This window comes from Anguilla anguilla, chromosome 6 (genome assembly GCF_013347855.1).
Source record: "Anguilla anguilla isolate fAngAng1 chromosome 6, fAngAng1.pri, whole genome shotgun sequence".
NCBI classification, from domain to species: Eukaryota; Metazoa; Chordata; class Actinopteri; order Anguilliformes; family Anguillidae; genus Anguilla; species Anguilla anguilla.
In genome coordinates, this window is record NC_049206.1 from 48080472 (window position 1) to 48100602 (window position 20131).

At 44.4% G+C, this 20131-nt stretch overlaps 1 protein-coding gene across 6 annotated transcripts in view; it reads left to right on the top strand.

The window, feature by feature from the left end:
• myo6a (myosin VIa) overlaps positions 1–20131 on the top strand; it is a 66915-nt gene extending 46784 nt beyond the window's left edge. Inside the window, exons 25-36 of one of the 6 annotated variants that reach the window (XM_035423102.1) lie at positions 90–240; positions 3215–3423; positions 5162–5240; positions 7780–7940; positions 8457–8495; positions 8914–8949; positions 10266–10304; positions 11735–11838; positions 12860–12991; positions 14652–14678; positions 16538–16753; positions 17623–20131. In XM_035423102.1, the coding sequence (XP_035278993.1) occupies positions 90–240; positions 3215–3423; positions 5162–5240; positions 7780–7940; positions 8457–8495; positions 8914–8949; positions 10266–10304; positions 11735–11838; positions 12860–12991; positions 14652–14678; positions 16538–16753; positions 17623–17822 (1393 nt within the window). In that variant the 3' untranslated portion in view covers positions 17823–20131. The remainder of the gene's footprint in view (positions 1–89; positions 241–3214; positions 3424–5161; positions 5241–7779; positions 7941–8456; positions 8496–8913; positions 8950–10265; positions 10305–11734; positions 11839–12859; positions 12992–14651; positions 14679–16537; positions 16754–17622) is intronic. The other 5 variants (XM_035423104.1, XM_035423105.1, XM_035423106.1 and 2 more) reach the window with 5 other exon arrangements.

Below are 20131 nucleotides of genomic sequence, written 5' to 3' on the forward strand. Positions count from 1 at the left end.
TGTTGTTTTTTTTTTTTGTTGATGCTACGGGAGTTGTTGTTGCCACGGTAATTCCTGATTCCTGAGCGGTCAATCTCTCTGTGCGGCAGCATCGACGGCCTGGTGAAGGTGCGGAACCTGAAGAAGAGGATGGACAAGTTTAATGAGGTGGTGAACGGGCTGAAGGAGGGCAAACAGGAAATGAGCAAGCAGATCCAGGAGCTCGACGCCTCCATCGACGCGCTCATGGCCAAGATCAAGGTGCGGGGAACACTAATGAGCTCCTACCTTCTTTATTTTTGACTATTTTTAACTGGATGCTTTCACAGGCTGAGCCTTTGGTTGGTTTCCCAGAATCCCTAAATGTGCGGCACTTTTTACTTGGAAAATATAGTTATGGCCACATAATTTCTTCCCATTTGCAGCATGGTATTATGAGTTTGGAAGTTATTTACATGACTGAAGTGGCTCTATTGAAACTGGTCTCAAAAACAACACTACCTTAACAAATCAATGGACTTTCAAGGTTTTATGTAACATTGAATATATTTAAAAAATAAAGCATGCTTCTGTACTTAAAAAAAATTAATAAATATATATATATATATATATATATATATAGTCTTTAATAATTCATGTTGTATGCCTGTATAGGAAATTGAAATGGAAAGTTACCAATGTATTCAGTTGAACAGCCTTCATCAGAAATACATAAATATTTCTGTTTTCACTCCACAGTGTAAAAACACTTGAAAATTCTTCAAAAAATATCACATATTGTTAGGGATCCAAGTATCACCCAATTGGAAATCCTTTTGGCTTAAAAAAAAGATTATTATTATTATTATTATTATTTGGTTTCCTTCCACCAGGTTGGAAATACGGTTATGAGAGCAACTGCCATTTGCAGAGGAGTTTGTCAAGCACATAATATGGATAATAATAATATTATAATATGGAGGGAATTGGTTGAATGGTGTTGCTGGAACACATGATTGCAAATGAAAGCTCTGGAAGCATGGAACTCTTGTCCCCCCTAACACTTTACTCTTACCAGTAACCCGTAAGACTCAATATACAGTCACAAGTCCATATGCCCCTCCTCACACAACAAAACGAATTTGGCTCAGGGATAGAAACTGACAGCCATATTAAGGTTCCACATAATGACTAACCCTAAACAGGTAATTGAAAATTAAATTCTATAAATGAGCATAACTCCTACCCCATTTGACCCAAAGGCACAACACGTCCATAGATGCACTATCTCTTCCCAAATTGATTAAATTTGTCTCAAGGGCCAAATATTGGATTAGACTTTTGATTTTTTTAGTAAAACTACATCTCATCTGAGGCAATTTTACAAATCATCATGCAGCTCGACTGATGTATTAATTTGACTTTCAACTTTAAAGGTTTTACATAAAAACAGAAACTATGTAAAACCTTAGTAAGCTAATCAATTTTTTATATTATGCAAATGAGATCAAAAAAGGAATTTGGAACATATCTAACGCAGCATAGATTGAAACATGTCTCCAAATTATTTGCCCTCATATTTATCATACGCTGTAAGCATATTTTGCTGTTAACAGTAATTTGCAGTTTATACTTTCTATTCCTCCACTCTTTAACTCTGATGCTAAAGATTTTTAAGTATTGTTTATTTATCATTAATGTTACAAAAAGTATTCCTCGACACAAACACTGGATTTTGTTTTGCATGAAATTTTTGGTTTGGTTTGCTCGTGCTAGACCCTGTAATTGCTGCGTGCTGCTAGTTTATAAAGAAACTTTCTTTTTTTTTTTTTTCAAATATAGATTGTTTAATCCTCCTCTATTCCAGGGAGCACCTTCAAGACTAGCACATATTTCATTGATATTCAAGAAGCATGTTTGAATTGCCAGTGCAGCTGTATTTACTGCATAATGAATGCATGTCCAAACAATTTGTTACAGCCAACATACTCTTTTCCAATATGTTATACCTCATCAAACAAGAGCCTGAAAAAAATGTGCATGCCTTAAAAGTTTGAGTGAATTTTATTTAGAACTGCTTGAAAAGTAGCTTTCAACAAACATTAATATATGTACAATACCCATATTAAGAGAAGCCATGCAATTGAATTTATGTTTTGAATTCTATGACATGGAAATTTCCACTTTCATAAAGGTTAATTAGGCATTTCTGGTTATTAATTGGTTAGCTGGTGTAATTCACTCCCTTTGTAATGTAGTGTTTTATGTGTCCTGAATTCAAATAGTTTCATTAATCTCATGAAGGATTTTGGTCATGCATTTTGGTACTTAGACCTTACATTTTTCTCATAGATTTAATGGTTTATAATCCATCATGGAATGGACTCTTCAACATCAGAATGAAGAATGAATGTTGTGTACACTCAGACGCAATAGCCTTTGTCTTTCTGATCATTTGCATGTGCTGTTTGTTTATCCAAGATCAGAGCGACTTCCTGCATAATTCTGAGATCTTGACTTGGGTCAGTGTAGTTTTCATTTTAGTCCTGTATTTGTAGCTCTTTGACTGAGCGAAAGACTGTAAGACTGTTTTAACAGGGATGGATTCGACATCTAGGGAGAAATCCAAAAGTCCACACTTAACACAGACTGTGCCGCCTTTGTGTTGTTGAACCTAAAGGAGGTCTGTCAAAGGCAGATGCTTATGAATATTCATTAGCCGCGAACCCGATTTTGGTTTTGATTCAACTCTAGAATAGAATCCTCACATGCCTCCATCATTCAGTACTGAAGTATGTTCCAGGCCTTAATGCTCATGAATTATCCACTCCACGTAGCTTTGAAAAATCTGGTGAAGACTCAAAATCTGCAAGTTTTTACTGATGAATTTTCACTAATGAGTCCATGTCTATACCAACTAGTGCTGGCTTTTCTTTTTTCATTTTAATTGATTTCATTGAAGAGGAATTTCAAAGCACCCTGTGTGCTAATATAATATAATATAATTATAATATAATAGTTAAGGGTATCTTAACCTGAACAGAATCCAAATGTCAACTAGTTTTATGCCTATGTTTTATGTGGATGCACTGGCCAAGGTGTGCTATGTTGTGCCTTCCCATTGTCATGCTTTCCTATAAAAGTGCTGTAACAGGGATTTGTTTGGGGATGTGGCCAGAAACGTGGGCTTGAGCAACGCTGAATGGGTTCAACGAAGCCCTGTCTCGACCTCACTCACGCCTCTGTCCTCCCTCAGGCAACGGTGATGACCCGTATGGACATAGACCACGAGCATCAGGCGCTGGTCAAGCGCTCCGAGCAGCTGCTGACGGCGCTGCAGAAGAAGAAGCAGGAAGAGGAGGAGATGGAGCGACTGAGACGCATCCAGGAGGAGATGGAGAAGGAGAGGAGGAGGCGCGAAGAGGAGGAACAGCGCCGCAAGCAGGAGGAGGAGGATCGGCGTCTGTGAGTGCACCGTGGGGCCAAAGTGGGGAGTGCGCTGGAAACATCCAGGGCGATTGTGACGGAACTAAAATTTTAACCCTGACTCTATTTCAATGTCCTGAGACAGTGACACGGTTTTTGCTGTTTTGGCTCTGTACTTCTGCACATTGGATTTGAAACAATCCAATGAATATGAGGCTAAAGTGCAGTCTGTCAGCTTTACTTTGAGGTTATTTTCATTTATATCGGGGGATTCGTGTAGAATTGCGACCCTTTTTATTCACAGTCCCCCAATTTTAGGGAAGAAAAAGTAATTGGACAGTTGGCTGCTCAGCTGTTTATTTCAGCTTTGAGCCTTTTCATCATTAGTCCAAGACAGCTAACAAAAGGTCTTGAGTCTATTCTAGGTGTGGAGTTTGCATTTGGAGCCTGTTGCTGTTGTCTCTCGACATGAGGACCAAATTAGTGCCAGTGCCTTCATGAGGCTGAAAAATAAGTTGATCAGAGACACAGCCGAAAAAATAGGGTGCTTTAAAATCAACTGTTTGACACATTGTTAGGAGGCGAGACCACACTGTGCTCAGCAACAGCGAACAACCTGGTAGTCCTCTGAAAATATATATATTTGGGAGGAATGGCTGGGGTGGTGTCATGTCATAGAATGATACAGTAATGAAAATGAAAACATGGAAGTAATGTTTACCCCCAGGAGTTCTACAGTGTCAGGCTGGGCTTGCTTAAGGCTGAAATTGTCCCATTCCATGGTAATTTATGTTTGTTCAACTCCCCCGTGCGCCTCTATGCTACATTATGCTTGACAGTTCTTTCACACCGTTCACATTTTGGGAGCTGAGTCCCACTGCTGCTGCACCTGCACAAACCCACTGTCACCTTGCGCAAACCCTCAATGCGCGCCGTCAAATCGAAATTTGCTTCGACCGCTCTCAAATTTATTTCCTCCGTTTGTACGCAAGATAAATGTCTCCTATCATTGAAAATGGAAGGTATTTCAGACACCTGACTGTGTGTTTATGTGAACTATTTATATGTAAAGCAATGATCCGTTGTAGCCAAAAACAGCACCGGCTTAGCCGCCTGTCCCCTGAGCCGTTTTCTTTCCCCGGGTAAGAAGCCGTGAACTCCGGACGGGCCGTCCGGGGTCACCTCAGATCGGCACCTCCTCATCGCGCGCATTAAAGATGACGGCCCAAGATTTATGGACTCTGCCCAGATAGCTCGCTCCCTGAATTTAGCTGTCAGGTGGTTGAAGGGTACGAAGTGAAGGGCGTTGTTGGATATCATCGGTCGCAGAGGGAAGCCGAGGTTAATCGCGGTGCTGACGCGCCGCTGTGTCCACGCGACATAGGTGAGGTCACGTTAAATTATATGCAACATTAATGAGCTGACAATGCGGCGGCGCTGCGATTTACGGCCGAGATTCGCGATTGGGCCGCGGGGCCGCACCGCGGCGCGGGCTAGCAGCGCTCCTTCCTGACGCTTCCAGTCTGGGGTTCGGGTTTGACCTTGCTTCAGAGGAAGGAAATGAAGTTGCCTGCGGGAATCACGGGGCGGATTCATCACCCAGCGCACGCCGTTGATCAGGAAGAGTAATGTTTGCTCCCTTTAATCAATGCCCCGCGCGTCACCTGACTTCTGATCGCGTGCGTCTTTTTCTTTAACTTTCCCCCTCGCCACTCGCCCGCACACACACACACGCACACACGTACACACACACACTCACACATGCTTCTCTCGGCAGGAAAGCGGAGATGGAGCTGAAGAGGAAGCACGAGGAAGAGGAGAGGAAGAAGATGGAGGAGGAAGAGAAGAGGCTACAGGTCAGCGCCGGGTTGCAGAGTGTTTTAAAAAAAAAAAATGTTTATTCTCCGAGGTCCATCTCCTCACCCCGCTGCCAGGCTAAGTCCCTCTGAGCCATCCCTGCTTAGACGTCTTCGGCGTTACCCAGCATCCCCTCTGTTACCCCTTAGCTGCACAGCCCGGCTGCCAGGAACACTAATCTGTGCTCCTCTCCTACCCGGCCTGCTGGCAATCTGCTCTGCTGCGGCAGGGGCACCTGCATTAATTCACATGCCCCCAATCCCCAGACAGGACAATGCACCCCTTCCTGGGAATGTCATTGTCCTTCTCCCTCTGTATCTCTCTTTGTCTGGCCTCCTGCTGTGGCCATACCTCTGAAAGGTACTCCTGATGGATGTACTGAGGCTGCAAGAGGGAGTCATAGTGACACCCCCCCCCGGTCCTCCATGTTTCGAGTACCTACACTCACTCTCGGTTCTCTGCATCTGTCCCATTTCCTTTCTCAGTCATTCTCACTGCCACAGACACACACACACACTCATCTCCCTTGCTAATCACTCTGTAGTGACCAGCATCGTAATGCGGGTAGTTCCCCTCCTCCCCATCCCTCCCCCAAAAAAAAGAACATATAGACCCAGAGGCAGCTGCAGAGTTTTCTGAAACCTGATTATAATTTTTTTCTCTCGCTCACTTTTTTTTTGGGAACCTGTGACCAGGATGAACTCTGCACCGCTGTGGCATACAGATATTCATGAGACATGCTGCTGATTTAATGACACAGACACAGTGAAGACTTTGATTTTCTCTGATTTTCTTCTGGAATTTTCTCATCTACTGCCCTTTCTTTACCTGCTGGCTCTTGAAAAAAAAAAACTGATTGTTTTTAGTGATCAGAATTGTCCCTCACCTAACCTTAACCTGCCTTTTTTTCCCCAAAACCCTTTTTTGTTTGGCAGAAAACAAATGTCCTTGTTGTGAAACCTTAAGAAGGCTTGTTCCCTGAACCTTGGTAGCATTTCCGAAAGCTGTTTTCCTCGTGTAGGAGGGCGTGGATCTTGTTCGGGAGACGGTCACCCACAGACCACAGGCTCATTAGCGCCCTTTTAATAAGCCTTATTAGGCTCTGACACTCATAGCCCGATTGTAGCTGCTTAGGTTCCTGACCCGCAGGCCAGCTCTACTTCCTGTCTCTGTATTTAGAGAAAGATTGGCGTGCAGGGAAAGACAATCAGATTGTTCTGGTCATTCAGTCGCCCCGGCCTTGACTTGATGCCACGTCTCTCCCAATTGGCCCATTCAAGTGGAAATGCTGCTCGGTTGTACAGGGAAATCCCTTGAGTCATGCATCTTTAGGTGTTTGAATATATAATATGTAACACGCCCCGCCCTGGGCGTGTCGAAGTGTCCTTGAGCAAGACACCTAACCCCTAACTGCTCTGGCGAATGAGAGGCATCAATTGTAAAGCGCTTTGGATAAAAGCGCTATATAAATTCAGTCCATTTACCATTTACCATCATGTGTGTCAAGCTGTTAAGGGCTAATACTTTTAAGCCAAAATAATGTGTTCAATATGTACACTTTCCACATGGTCATATTTTCTACCTAGTTACACCTATAACACTAGCCAGGAGAGGATTCATAGATTTCAAGAAATTCTTCAATTTTATACGTAGAGTTACATTCTAACTATGTTGTGTGGTGCAACACGTTTTATTTGAGTAGTGCGAGAGTTTCTACTAGGCTTAGTTTTTACTTATGCGCAGCAGGTACAACCAGCCCCAGTGCCTCTACCAGCCTGAAAACCGGATGTATCATCGTAGCCCTAGAGCGAAGGCACAAACCAAATTTGCTCCTGACGAAAACCTAATTTCATTTGCCCTTCTCCGAGTCAAACTTCTGTGAGACTTCCAAAGTGTTATATGTTAGAGCCCAGCAGACTCAGTGCAATCCATCTATTTCCTGTGGCCTTCCACTGCCTTCAGGGGCGTAAGACTCCCGGCTCGATTCCTTATTAGGGCGGGGAGAGGAGCTCAGGCTCTACAGGGGACAGGGGAAATGAGGTTGACCGACATCCACAGGCTCTCCTCTGGCTGGGCCACCGCAGTCAAGAGGAGGCCTTGTTTACGGGTGTTTGCAGGTGGATTCCTATCGGTGTGTGTGTGTGTGCGTGTGTGTGCATGTGAAATTGTAATAATATCTTTGTGGGATGGATGTGGAAAATATATCTTTGTGAGGACCTTTTGCTGGTCCCCACAAGGTCAAGAGGCTGTTTTAAGGTTAGGACTTAGGGTTAGGGTTACAATTAGGTGAAGGTTAGGCATGTAGTGGTTGGGGTTAGGGTTAGGGTTAGAGGTTACGGAATGAATGTAGTCAATGGGAAGTCCTCACAAGTATAGCAATAAATACTTGTGTGTGTGTGTGTGTGTGTGTGTTTCAGAGAGGATCTCTTTGCTGTACACTTTGAAGAGTTGATTATAGTTACTGTCCAGTGGTGTGAAGCGTTTGGGTTCAGAACGTACACCGAGGAGATGCGCGCCCACACCCACCTGTCATTTCAGGCGGAGATGGAGCTGCAGCTGGAGGCGGAGCGGGAGGAGGAGGCCCAGCGACAAGCCGTCCTGGAGCAGGAGAGGCGGGACCGGGAGCTGGCCATGAGGATCGCCCAGAGCGAGGCTGAACTCATCACCGAGGAGACGCAAACGGACACGAGCTTGCGCAGGTGAGCTGGCCACGCCCCTTGCGCGCCCGGGTGAACAGATCAAGGCGTGAATAACCCAGACGTGTTGAAAGGAGAGCTCAGCCGCTCCTGGCGCACAGCTGAAGTTAGCAGTCAGTGGACGTCGAGCTATAATTAATGACGCTTAAGTCTATGCCATTGTGGATATCGTCTTTTATGTGAACATTACTAAGAATTGCAAATTTTTTAAAACCCTGGGGGTGAATAGAGAATTGTGGCTGTTCAGTGTTGTTGCAATAGCACCACATTTTAGCACAGTTCGCCCAGACGGTTAGATCCTGAATTTCTTGCCTTAAAAGTGCTGCAGAAGGCCCCTGGTTAGGAGCAGTGGAGAGGGCCATCAAATCTGATCTCTAAGGACAGAAGCAGAGGATGGCAATCATGACTCGATAGAAGTGTACTGGATTTAGGTCACTTCACATCCTGGAGGACAGACAGAAGCTTCGCTCGACTGCGCGGGCGTGTAATCTCTCTCTCTCTCTTTCTCTCTTCTACCAGTAATGGCACCTCAGGTGTTGAGTCTCCAGAGAGCGTGAAGTAAGACATGCTTTAACCCTTGGATCCCCCGCAAATACCCTCTTTACACCGTCAATTCTTCCCCGACCCTGCATGCTCTAGCAATCTGCCGACCAAAAATTTTTAACCGCCTTAGACAATTCTGCTAACAATCAAAATACGTGATTAACAAGATGTTCGTCTTCTTTTTAAAAGCACGAACTCGCACGGAAATTTGCAATTCATCAGTTCCGCATTGCTTTCATCAGGCATGAATGAGTACGAGATTGCCAGAGAATTTTTAAATCTGTTGTCTTGCCAGAAACAAACAGAAGATCATTTGCTTAATCAAGCAGGGAAATTAAAAAAAAAAGAAATTACTACAATATTTGATCCCGCTGACTTCTCCAAAGTTACGGATTACTCACCTCCAGTTTAACCCTTTGTCTTCTGTTTGCAGTGCTGGCACACTTCAAAAGACCAAGAGCTTGACAATGTATGTTCTGTTTCAGTAATTACTTTGATGGTGCTTCTTTTTATTTGTGAAAATATACATTCAAAAAGATGAATTGAGTACATATTTTAGTATTTAAACAGGACATTTTAAAATAAAACTTTTTTAGATGTATTTATTGTAGATATGGTCAAAGGAGTGGATATCATTGTTCATATCTTCAGGCCAATTTTTCCCAATAGGATTTTCAGAACAGAGTGTACCATAGCTGATGAATCGCTTTGCTTCGTTTTGCTAATGTGTGCGTAAAACTAAAAAAATACTGCAGCTCTCAAAAATACCCTCTAGCTCTCATCTCTAACAACTTACCCCTTCACCGTTGTATAATAACAGCATGAAGCCAGACATGCCTTCAAACGTTGCTTTGGACATTTGAAAAATGTTAAACTATGGACAAAAGAGACGTTTTTACGGAACCTGCAGGCTTTTAAATATGACGTTTGTAGTCAGTTCTCGTACGGAAGTATGACTATGTGTGATCCAACACTGGAAAAAAAAATGCTGACGGTGACTTTCTACGTTTGAGATGCACTGATGTAGAATAAATTTAGATGAACAAGGTTGACTCTAACTAGAAAAGCCTGAGGCAGTTTCCTGCTGTGGCTGTAACATTGCTTTGCTATCTGAACACCTGAAAAAGTAAACGTCTTTTAATGAGACACGCACAGCCGACAGTGCTTCCTGTGAGGGGAAATGTATGAGGTCACAACAACAACAAAAGTACAATTCTGTACTTTTACAAATCCCAGCAGCCTCTGGGTTTCTTGCCTCCGGTCGGCTCCTGTGCTGCTATTTGCGAGACCCCTGATCCTTTTACCCACTCCGCGAGTAGGTAAAAGGATCCTACTCGAGTCATTGAAATTGTCCCCATCCATTTCTCACTGCCCTCCCCACTTTACTGAAAGACATACTAATATTATTGTGTGGGGATACAGTTGGGGCAACTTTTCATTTAGTCTTCTGTGGGTCATTGCCACAGCACCCACGTAGGTCAAAGTTTGAGGTGAAAAGCCAATTTACTTCGCTACTTCTTTGCAATTCAACTGCGAAGTGTCATCAATGTTGCAAAAACATTTTGAAAACCACACGCATTTACTGAGATTTCTGGCAACCTGAGGTTTTGAATCCACTCCCCAACAAAATGTAGGTATTTCGTCTATTGGTGCTGTAAGCCAAAGTAAGGAATTTAATATTGTCATTAGCTTAAATCAGTTCTGTAAGGAGTTACTTTACCTCTGTGTAGATGATTCGTTTTCCCATTTTAACTTTTGTGTGCTGGAATTATCCTGTCCTTTTAGGGAGGAAATGGCCAAGGAAATGTCTGAACTGCTGGCTAGGTGGGTGGAGAGTGCTCGTGATTACCTCGTTCAGCTCAATCAAACGAAATCTAACGAATCTTTATCAATCTCCCAAATGAATAACAAAGAAAAGGAGTGCACTCAACATTACATATATATGCATGCATACACATATCATAATTCAAAATTTGATTTTTTAGTAATTGAATACAAAATGTCACTGTTGTTGCATGATGTTTTACGTGAGGTGCTTTTGAGTGGAGTACCTCCCATTTGAAGCCTTCACCTATCAATGAACTGTCAAAACTGGGACTTCCTCCACACACCCACAAATTTTCAAAAGTGTTGGTGCTGCGAAAAGTTTATTGTATCTCAGAACTTGTATCTCAACAGTGGTCCCCCAACGTCTTAATATAGAGCATATCTTGCAGCTGTTCAAGCAAAAAAGGTATCTGGCATTAAATACCATTTAGTAACAACAGAGAAGATAAATTCAGCGTTGGTTCACTTCACCTGTACGGGTAATCTAGCTCAAGAAAAGCAAGCAGTAATGAGTCATGCAATTGGAAAGTAAAGCAGAGCTTTTGTGTGCGGACTAAAGGCTGTTGTGTAAAGTGAGCTTATCCGTAACCTTTTGTTCTCTATCACAGCTCATTAGCTGGCTTTAGCATAATTGTACATGAATCGCGGGTTTTGTGGGTCACGGCCTTTCATCCTGCCCAGCGCCGGGAGCGCCTCGGCGGGTAATTGGCTCGCACAGACTCCTGCTGGCCCCTCAAGATCCGCGGGCGTCCGTAGCGCGGCGTAGGCGCCTCACCGTTTCCAGGCGATCGGAATGGCCGGCAGAGTCGGCCAATAGGATTAGCGTGGGCGACCTGAGGTGACACAGACCGCACCCCCCGGCTCCACAGATTCTTATAAAAAGGGACAGATTTCAGGAGCTGGTTAAAATACCAGACAGCGCGGTGCAAGGGCAGCCTGGACATGCACGGCTGGAGACGGAGAAAGTACTGACGACATGCATTTGCCACCTCATGCTCCCACCGCCCTTCCATTGTGACCTTCTTGGCAGTTTCCTTGTTGTTAACCCTTATCATCATAAGCAATGTAATCTTACTTGTTTCCTAATCTGGCCCCACTAAACATTCTTTGTGCGTGTTTTGTTTTGTATTTGTCGTTGAATTGTATTGTGTCCTTCGCTGACTTCTTCCTTGGTATTTCAGAAAACACACATTTATATGTCTGTTATAAAATGCCACAACGGGATAATGCCAGCTGGTATTTTCTCCTTGGTTCAACGCCACTGTAACACCGGTTTGTCCGCCAAAACTCAGAGCTGCGGCGAAGCCTGTTGGACGACCGTCTCCGTACACAGGCTCCCCACGCGCCCGAGGGACCCTCCCGTTTGCCAGCGGATCCCGGCTAACGCTAACCGTGCACTGTCCTATTGTGCCCCCCTTCCCCCCCAGGGGCCCGCAGGTGCAGGCGACCAAAGCGGCAGCCGGGGCCAAGAAGTACGAGCTGAGCAAGTGGAAGTACGCCGAGCTGCGAGACGCCATCAACACCTCTTGCGGTAAGAGCCGCGGAGACGGCGCTAGGGGGACGCGCGGCGCGGCAGTCTGGCGCTCGGCGGCCCTCGGAGCGGGTGCACGCTTGCCTTTTTAACGAGGTCTAATGAGGCAGCGCAGTTACGGAAGCCCCCCAGGGACATAAACCATTCGCTTTTATTCCGTGCGTTTGTCCCGCGTTTTATTATTATTGATGCCGAAAGGGCACGAAGGATCGCGGCCGCGGTTTGGAACGGCACCGGCGTGAAATCATCCGGTTGCAGCTCTCACCCCCCCAACCCCCCGTCCTCACACCCCACCCGCTTTTGGCCGAATCGGAAAAGCGTTCTCTTGACTGCAGCTTTATGTCCTTCTGAAATGACAGCAGTGCACTCTGCCAGTCTGAGAGTCGATGGAAAGCCGTAAACTTAATTGGAAAAAATCATTCACCTGGCCTGTATCAGAGAGCAGCAAAGAAATGATTGCTACGGCAGTTAAAAATCATGTCCCTTCTGCAAGTGAAAACCTGGAGCGGTGTCCTTCGGCAGAATACAGATGCGGCGGTGTGTTCTCTCTCTCTCTCTCTCTCGCAAAGTGTCATTTTCCGAAGCGTAATTCGTGTGCCAAGAAATCACAGCTCCTGCTGGTTGACGTGTCCCAGCGGCCATATTCAAATAAAAAGTGTGTCATCGTTGTGCTAAAATATGAGCCGTTATACTGACACTGGGCGGTGTCAAACAAGTCGTCAGAACTAAAGTGCTTCTCCTCTGAACCCATGTCAGAAGTGGATTGTAAAATTGATGGCTGTACATGTGCGCTCCCATTTGCACAAGGTTGAAGCATTGGTAGGCAAAGCACTTGATTAGTTAGCGCTTCAGTCCGTAAAATTGTCATGCGCTGGCATAGTGATTTTATTTAAAAATTCAGTCTGTCTGTTTTGTGCTTTATCTTGTGTTTATCAGCTGTTGGCACTCAGAGCAGTCCTGACCTCCGCTTGGCTGGGGGATTTGTGCCATTAATCCCCAATGCTCTCCCCCTTTTGTGTAGACATTGAACTGTTGGCAGCCTGCCGAGAGGAGTTTCACCGCCGTCTGAAGGTCTACCACGCCTGGAAATCAAAGAACAAGAAGCGTAACACTGAAACTGAGCAGAGGGCCCCTAAATCAGTCACCGACTACGGTAAGGGTCGCACGGTCCGAGTCATTAACGAACCAAACCTCTGTCACTCAGACCTGTCGAGGTGAGCAATCTCATTGTAGACCAATGGAATATCTGGGGAAGCAGATGATTAAGAAGGTAGAACTGAGCTACACATTGGGGGAACGTTTCTATATTTAACGCACAGAGACTTTTCTGCAGTGCTATACTCGACTTCTACTTGCAAAAATCTTTGAACGGTATAGAAATTATGTGGGACTAGGAAAACACACCAAGTTTCTTTGCCCTATGTAATCCCTCTCTGTTTGATGCCCTCGTAAACACCACCCCCCTCCCCCCCTTTTTAAAGTTTGAGTTTAACTGATACACTAGTGTTTTCATGTCAAGCCTTTTCATTAGCCTTTCTTCTTATCAATCTCTGAGGAGCTCCACGCATCACAAAACCATATTTGATTTTTCGGTTCACAAATGCTTTCAAATTATTTACAGCTTGGGGAATGCGTGGCGTTGTCATGGATACAAATAGCTTTTGAAGTGTCGAGTCTGCCCGGCTCACTCAATGAGAGCAATAAGCCAAACTGTTAACTGATAGCCACTGACATTTCAGTTTTCCATTTAGTGTGACTGGAGAATATAGTGACTAGAAGTTTCTGACAGCAGCAGGTATCATGAATGCCATCATGTGCGTAGGGTGAAGAAAGATAATTTTATGCACTTTAAAAGATTTTGTGCCACATAGTGTGTTCACTTATACCCGCTGTCTCATTTGTCAATTTTATTATGTACCTATATCCAGATCCAGTAAATGTCTGTGTATCTATCCTAGTATATTTTATTATGAAATAAAAGGTAGTTCCTACTTAACAATTAAAATATACTTAAAATATGACATTCTTTTCTTATTTCAGTCATGGGTTTCATGATGATGTGGCTTAATTTGTCCAGGCCTGGAATTCAATGAAAATGTGTCATTTAATTTTGATAATCATTCATTTTAAGTGTTACCACTGTATCTTCAATGTCATAGTTTGGTGAGTTCAGCAATTCCCACAATTAACTCTTCCTGACATAACTGATATAAAACTCCTTGCATTTGTTATTAAGTCAAATTTAAGGACAAATGTGATCAAAGCTATAATTTCATGAGCATTAAGTAGCATATTATTAAGTAAATACGTGAATGGATGCAGTATTGGTGTACATTACAAGATGTATTCCAATTATCCCCTAACTCAGATCCAAGTAACTCAAGTTTGGGTACCAGTGGTCTACACTTAATAAAAGTGTTACTTCTCTCTTTTGTTTTCTGTTGGGATGAAGGCTGTGTTGAGTGGGAGGGAGTGTGGGAGGATGTTTAGAATCCTCTTTATCTTACTGTTGAAAATACAGCCTATAAATTGCCTCAAGAGGCACAACATGAAATCTGTCATGCCTTTGTAAAAGATTTAACCTGTTCACTTTGTATTTTCATATTTGTGATTACCATATTTTATTTTAATTAGATATTCCCCAGGCCTCATGTAAAGTGTAATGATTTCCTTTTTTTAAATGCAACTGCAAACATAGCGGTGCCTGTTGGTCTCTCTGCATTGGAGAAACAGCTTTGGGTTTTTGACTTAATTTTCGCAGTTTTGGAGGAATGTGTTGCTTGACTTGTATAACCCGGCATGTTTACTTTCAGATCTTGCACCCGCGGTGAAAAACGCATGTAAGTGGTACCTGACGGTGTAGCAGCACTAACCGCAGCGCTAAACCCTCGCACTAACGCTGGGCTTAAGGGAGAGGTCTGCTTTGCCCCGGCTCTGTCTGCTGTAGAGGCCTCTCGGCCTGTCGAATCTCGTGTGCTGTGTGACTTCAGATCTTACTGCAGCAAAAAGGCCAGTTTTCTGCATTTAGGTCTGCTTTCTCCTTTTCCCCTTTTCTTTATTCCGAGTGTAATTGCGAGAGTCAACTCTTAATTACACACTCGTTTGAGTGAACTGAAGAAGCTATTTTCTTAAACGTCGCACTGCAGATTATATTACCTTTATGTAATATAATCTTTACCTGTGGTGACCTCTGGTCGTTACATTTTATGTAATACCCATAAATAATTCATGACCAGTTCAGGTTATCTGCCTCAAATGATAAAACCTCACCAGTGTCCCACCAGGGATTTGAGGCAGCTGCCTAACCGCTAAGTCAAGCTGCCACTCCATTGTCGGGGGTTAGAGAATCATGTCGATACACTTTTGTGATTACCATCTGTGGCATACGCAACACAATGTCATTTTGAGTGAGGTGGTGTTGTTAAACCATGCACAATGGGTTCCTAGCCTTGGCTGCGGAGATCCACAACGTGTGTTAAATTTCATTGTTAGTCCAAACTTAACTGATACACGGCCGTAGTTGATTATAGTGTTTAAATCTTTCAACTTTAATGCTGATTGGGCCCTGTGACCTTCCAGGACCAGGATTGGGCACCCATGGTATACACCCTGACCATATTTTATAGAAAATATGGAAGAATGAGAAATAGTCTTGGAGAGACTGAACCGTTGCAGTTGGCTCGAACACAATGCATAGACAGCAATATGAAGCTTTCAGAGCAATCTGTCTAAATTTCCTTTGGCTGCAGGAGTCTGTCATATTAGATGTACAAGAGTGCAATAAACTAGCAAATCTTTCTGCTGATTGTAAGGGAAGGATAGCAATATAACTTGCATCCCAACAAAAAGACCATGGATTTGCTAGGTTAGTCATGCATACATTTTGATTATAATGGTACAGTATGTCTTGATTATATTAATATTTTTAACCAGAAATTTAAAATATCTTGTGCTTTTCTTGTGCCAGACCTGCTAGTTTTTTAATACTTCCCCTTAAAATGTCAAGCACAGCCATCCTCTCATTCCTTTTTACTCCTCTTCAGACCTGTCTGAAAATGCAAAACATAGAAGCCCTTGGTAAAATAGGAAATTTATCATATCCTGGTACACTGCCACATTGCCGGATACCAGAGTTTGCAAAAATCATGACGTATTGCATTTCAGCACGCCTAACTCTGGACATTTGGAAATGTCTTCAAAATTGTTAAAGTGCTGATTTTCCTTTTTTTTCTATGCGATGTGGTACAGCTCCATAAGAAGAGCTCTGAAGGAGGAAGAGGAATGCTTACGGCTGGTGTAATTTCTCACCCAAAGTTCCTGGTGTGAAAGTTCTTGGTGTACTGACAGTGGCCCATTTTGTTAAAGCTGATTTCGGGAAGCTCTTTTGCCCCAGCGGTAATGGGTCACCTTGACAGAGTCGTTAACACAACCATGACACCCCCACACCCTCCCCTTGCCCTTGCGTTCTGTGGTACACTTCAGTTTAAGAAGAGGCCTCCCTCTGAATTTCTTAACTCTCTTTCCGTATCTTCACCCTTGACTGGACTCGAGGGTTGCTACAGTGGTTTGAATGAAAGGGATACTCTGATGTAGGTGTGTGTTGAAATCCGGCCAGCTCCCTTCCCCGTCTCGTTTTCGCAGCGTACGGCCCTGTGGTCAGATAATCGATACGTTTGAATTCTGCCCCCCCCCCCAACAGCCCAGCAGAACGCGGCCCCGCCCATCCCCGTCCGGCACCACGAGATCGCCATGAACCGGCAGCAGCGCTACTTCAGGATCCCCTTCATCCGGCCCAGCGACCAGTTCAAGGACCCGCAGGCCAAGAAGGGCTGGTGGTACGCCCACTTCGACGGGCCCTGGATCGCCCGGCAGATGGAGCTCCACCCGGACAAGCAGCCCATCCTCCTGGTGGCAGGTAAGGGTCCCCCCCCCCGCCTCGCCGCGGCGAGAAAGATTAGGCTAGGCTAGGCTTCGCCTCCGCCTACCGTCCTCCCAGACAGATTTTGCAGAGGATGGGGGGGTCGCACTCTGCGAAAGAGCTGGAAAAATAACAGAACTTTCGGTTTTCTACGCCAGCACAATCTGCAGGATTTATTTAAGCCGTGCCTGGTGCTAACAGGCGGCAGTAGCTGCAGTTTGCCTCTGAGATAAAGCGGTCATTTGATCCTGACATGCAGGTTTCTCACTTTGGTTCCAGCGCGGTTGACACCCACATTCATTCTGTGCTTTCTGTACAGAGTCAGAATGACTAGTCCAGGCATCACGCCATTAGCCATTAATGATGATCAGGCATCATCATTAGTGGCCGTTGGTTACCACTGAGATGATTGCATGCAGCCCGCAGGAACTCCATCATTGCAGCAGTACTGGGCAAACGATGAGTTCTACTGTAGATATCTTGGCTCTGCGCACTTGCTGAAAGAGCTATGTGTCAGAGAAATCTGTACTGTGCTGCAGTTCTTTCAAGACATAAAGATAAGGAACTTACATCCCTGTTGGCACTGTGCCACTCTTTCCTGACCAACCTCAAGCTTCTCTCTTGGAGTCTCAGTCCCTTAATGTCATACTACTTGTGGTTCTGACAGGCTCCTCCTGTCTATCTGTATGTCTGTCTGTCCATCCATCCTACATAATTTGGTTCTTAGCACCCCTTCCTCTTATGTTTCCGTACATCCTAATACCTCTGGCTTTGAGCTCCTGTCCTCATGTCCGTCCGTATGTCCGTCCTAATAACTCTGGCCCCAGGCCTCCCTGCCTCACGTCCGTGCGTCTGTCCGTCCGCAGGGAAGGACGACATGGAGATGTGCGAGCTGAACCTGGAGGAGACGGGCCTGACCCGGAAGCGGGGGGCCGAGATCCTCCCGCGGCAGTTCGAGGAGATCTGGGAGCGCTGCGGGGGCGTCCAGTACCTCCGGAGCGCCATCGAGAGCAGGCAGGCCCGGCCCACGTACGCCACCGCCATGCTGCAGAGCCTCCTCAAATGAGAGCGCCCCGCCCCGGCCTTCGCCCCCGGCCCCGCAGACACCCCGGGGCCAAGAGCGAAAGCTTTAGCTGCTGTTTCAAAAGGGAAGAGGAGGGAACTCCCTATCAAAGAGGGCATTGAAAACACACTTTTTTTGACTGGGGGCATCCACAATACAAATGAACTGATTTTCTTTTTTTTTAGTTTTTTTTGGTTTTTTTGGTTTTCGGTTATGTTCAGCTTTTTAAAAATTTCTTTTCGTTTTTCTTTTTCGTAATTTTTTTTTTTCTTCTGCTGAGAATCTGCGGGGAGAAAGTCAGCTAGCTAGACGTCCGAGCGGCTTTGTGTTTCGCACAAATCTGCTTTTTTGCTTTAATCTCGCTCCACCTTTAACTGAGATGCCTTAAAAACTACTTTTTGACAAGGTAATTGCTGAAAGTAGAAACGGTTTTAAAAGCTGCTTCTCCAAAAGAAAACATTTATATATATATATAAAAAGATTAAATGGTAGATATCAGTGTTGACATGTTCAATCATTAAAATAGCTCACACGTATTATTAATTAGGTTATCTCTTCACTTATAATTATCTCTCGTCGTGGCTCAGAACAGACTGAAATTGTTCCGTCAGCATAGTTTTCCTTCAGTGGCTCAAAATTTGCACTATACATGGGTGACTGGAAATGATCAGATGTTAAACGTATGGAATAAATGTTGTATTTTAGACACAGACTGTATATATAGTATATACAATGCACATTCCACACAACGCATTACATTTGCTAGCTTATACCATGAGACACTGCAGTTCGTCCGGTCAGCGGTACTGGGCAGTGTGAACATATTTTGAGAAATTTTTCGTTCCTGTCATTTCTAGATCATGCTATTGCTTCTAAAACTGAATGGATTTAAATTCTCTCATTTTTTACAATTTTGGAGGCCAGAAGACAAAGTAAAAAAGTGAGAGAAGTGGTCAAATCTGATGGTGATTTTACAAGGAGGAAAAAAAACTGTCAAATTATTTCTGGTCTGTCAGGGAAGTCACTCAAGCCCAACAAATTTCAAAAGAAATTTTTCTACTTCCATGTTAGTGTATCTATAATTTGTTCTTTCTTTCATGCTTACAAATAAGTTTGGAGTTTTCAAACATCAATAATTATTAAAGCAAAATACATAAAATTATGCAATAATTCAAGTAAGAAATGCAATCTAAAAATATGAAAGTTTTTTATGCTTTGACATAGATCAGAATAGAATGTGTTTGATATTGATAAAAAGGGTATCGTAAATAATGCAATACGAGAGATATACTGTATATTTTAAAGGGTGGAGGATGCCAGCCTTCAAGACCAAGTATATTAGGCATGTTGTTTGTGAGACTGGTGTGATTGACATTTGGAAAGAGGGTGCTGTGAGCTACACGCGGCAGCTCTGCGCTAGCGAAGAATGACATCACACGCGGCTCATTAGAATGTGCAGGTCGTATCCTCCGCTTCTAAACCCCCCCCCCCCCCCACCCCAGCTTTTCCATTTGTTGCAGACAGGATGCGTCTTCTCTCTCCGTACTGAAAGAATGTAGTTTCTGCGCAGACTTCATGATTAACTTGTCAAAAAAAAACATTTGCGCGTCGGAGATTAAAGGGGTTGAGGCGTTAAACCGAAAATTAGCGTCTTTAATAAAGCGAAGGCTCCCGAGCGCGAGCTTGATTACGCCCGCCGTCCGGGGTGGGCGGCGGTTTCTTACCGAAGATCGAGCGAAACGGACCAGAGCCGCCGCTGGGTAAAAACAACATGTGTGAGACAATCTCATGCCCAGGCTGGGGACCGCCTCCTCCTCCTCCTCCTTCGCCTCCTCCTCCTCCTCCTCCTTCGCCTCCTCCTCCCCCTCCTCCCCCTCCTCCTCCTCCTCCTCCTTCAGGCAAGCCTGTTTGCGGCCACTTCATTCATTGCTGAGGTTCAAAGGGCCGTCTGTCGCCCGGTGCAAACAGCAGGTCAGCGGCTGGATCGTGTGAATGTATTCGGGCTCTCATCTCACTGCCTTTCTGTTCAAGAGGCGTCTCTCAACCCAGGTCTGATTATTTATTCACAAATTTGAACGGCGGTGTGATTGCGAATGTTTCCTGGATATCTTCTAATGTACAGTACCGTAAATTAATTATGATTATGTGCTCTTTTTTTTCTGCCCCCCCCTCCCCCCCCGCCCCATCTCACAACCCCCCACCCCTGCCACAACCACGGGCCCGATTCTACGTGTTCACCCTTGTGGGTTTTCTAATGCTGATTTTTAACTGATGTGCTGCTAAGCAAAAAAATAAACACATTCCATGTTCGA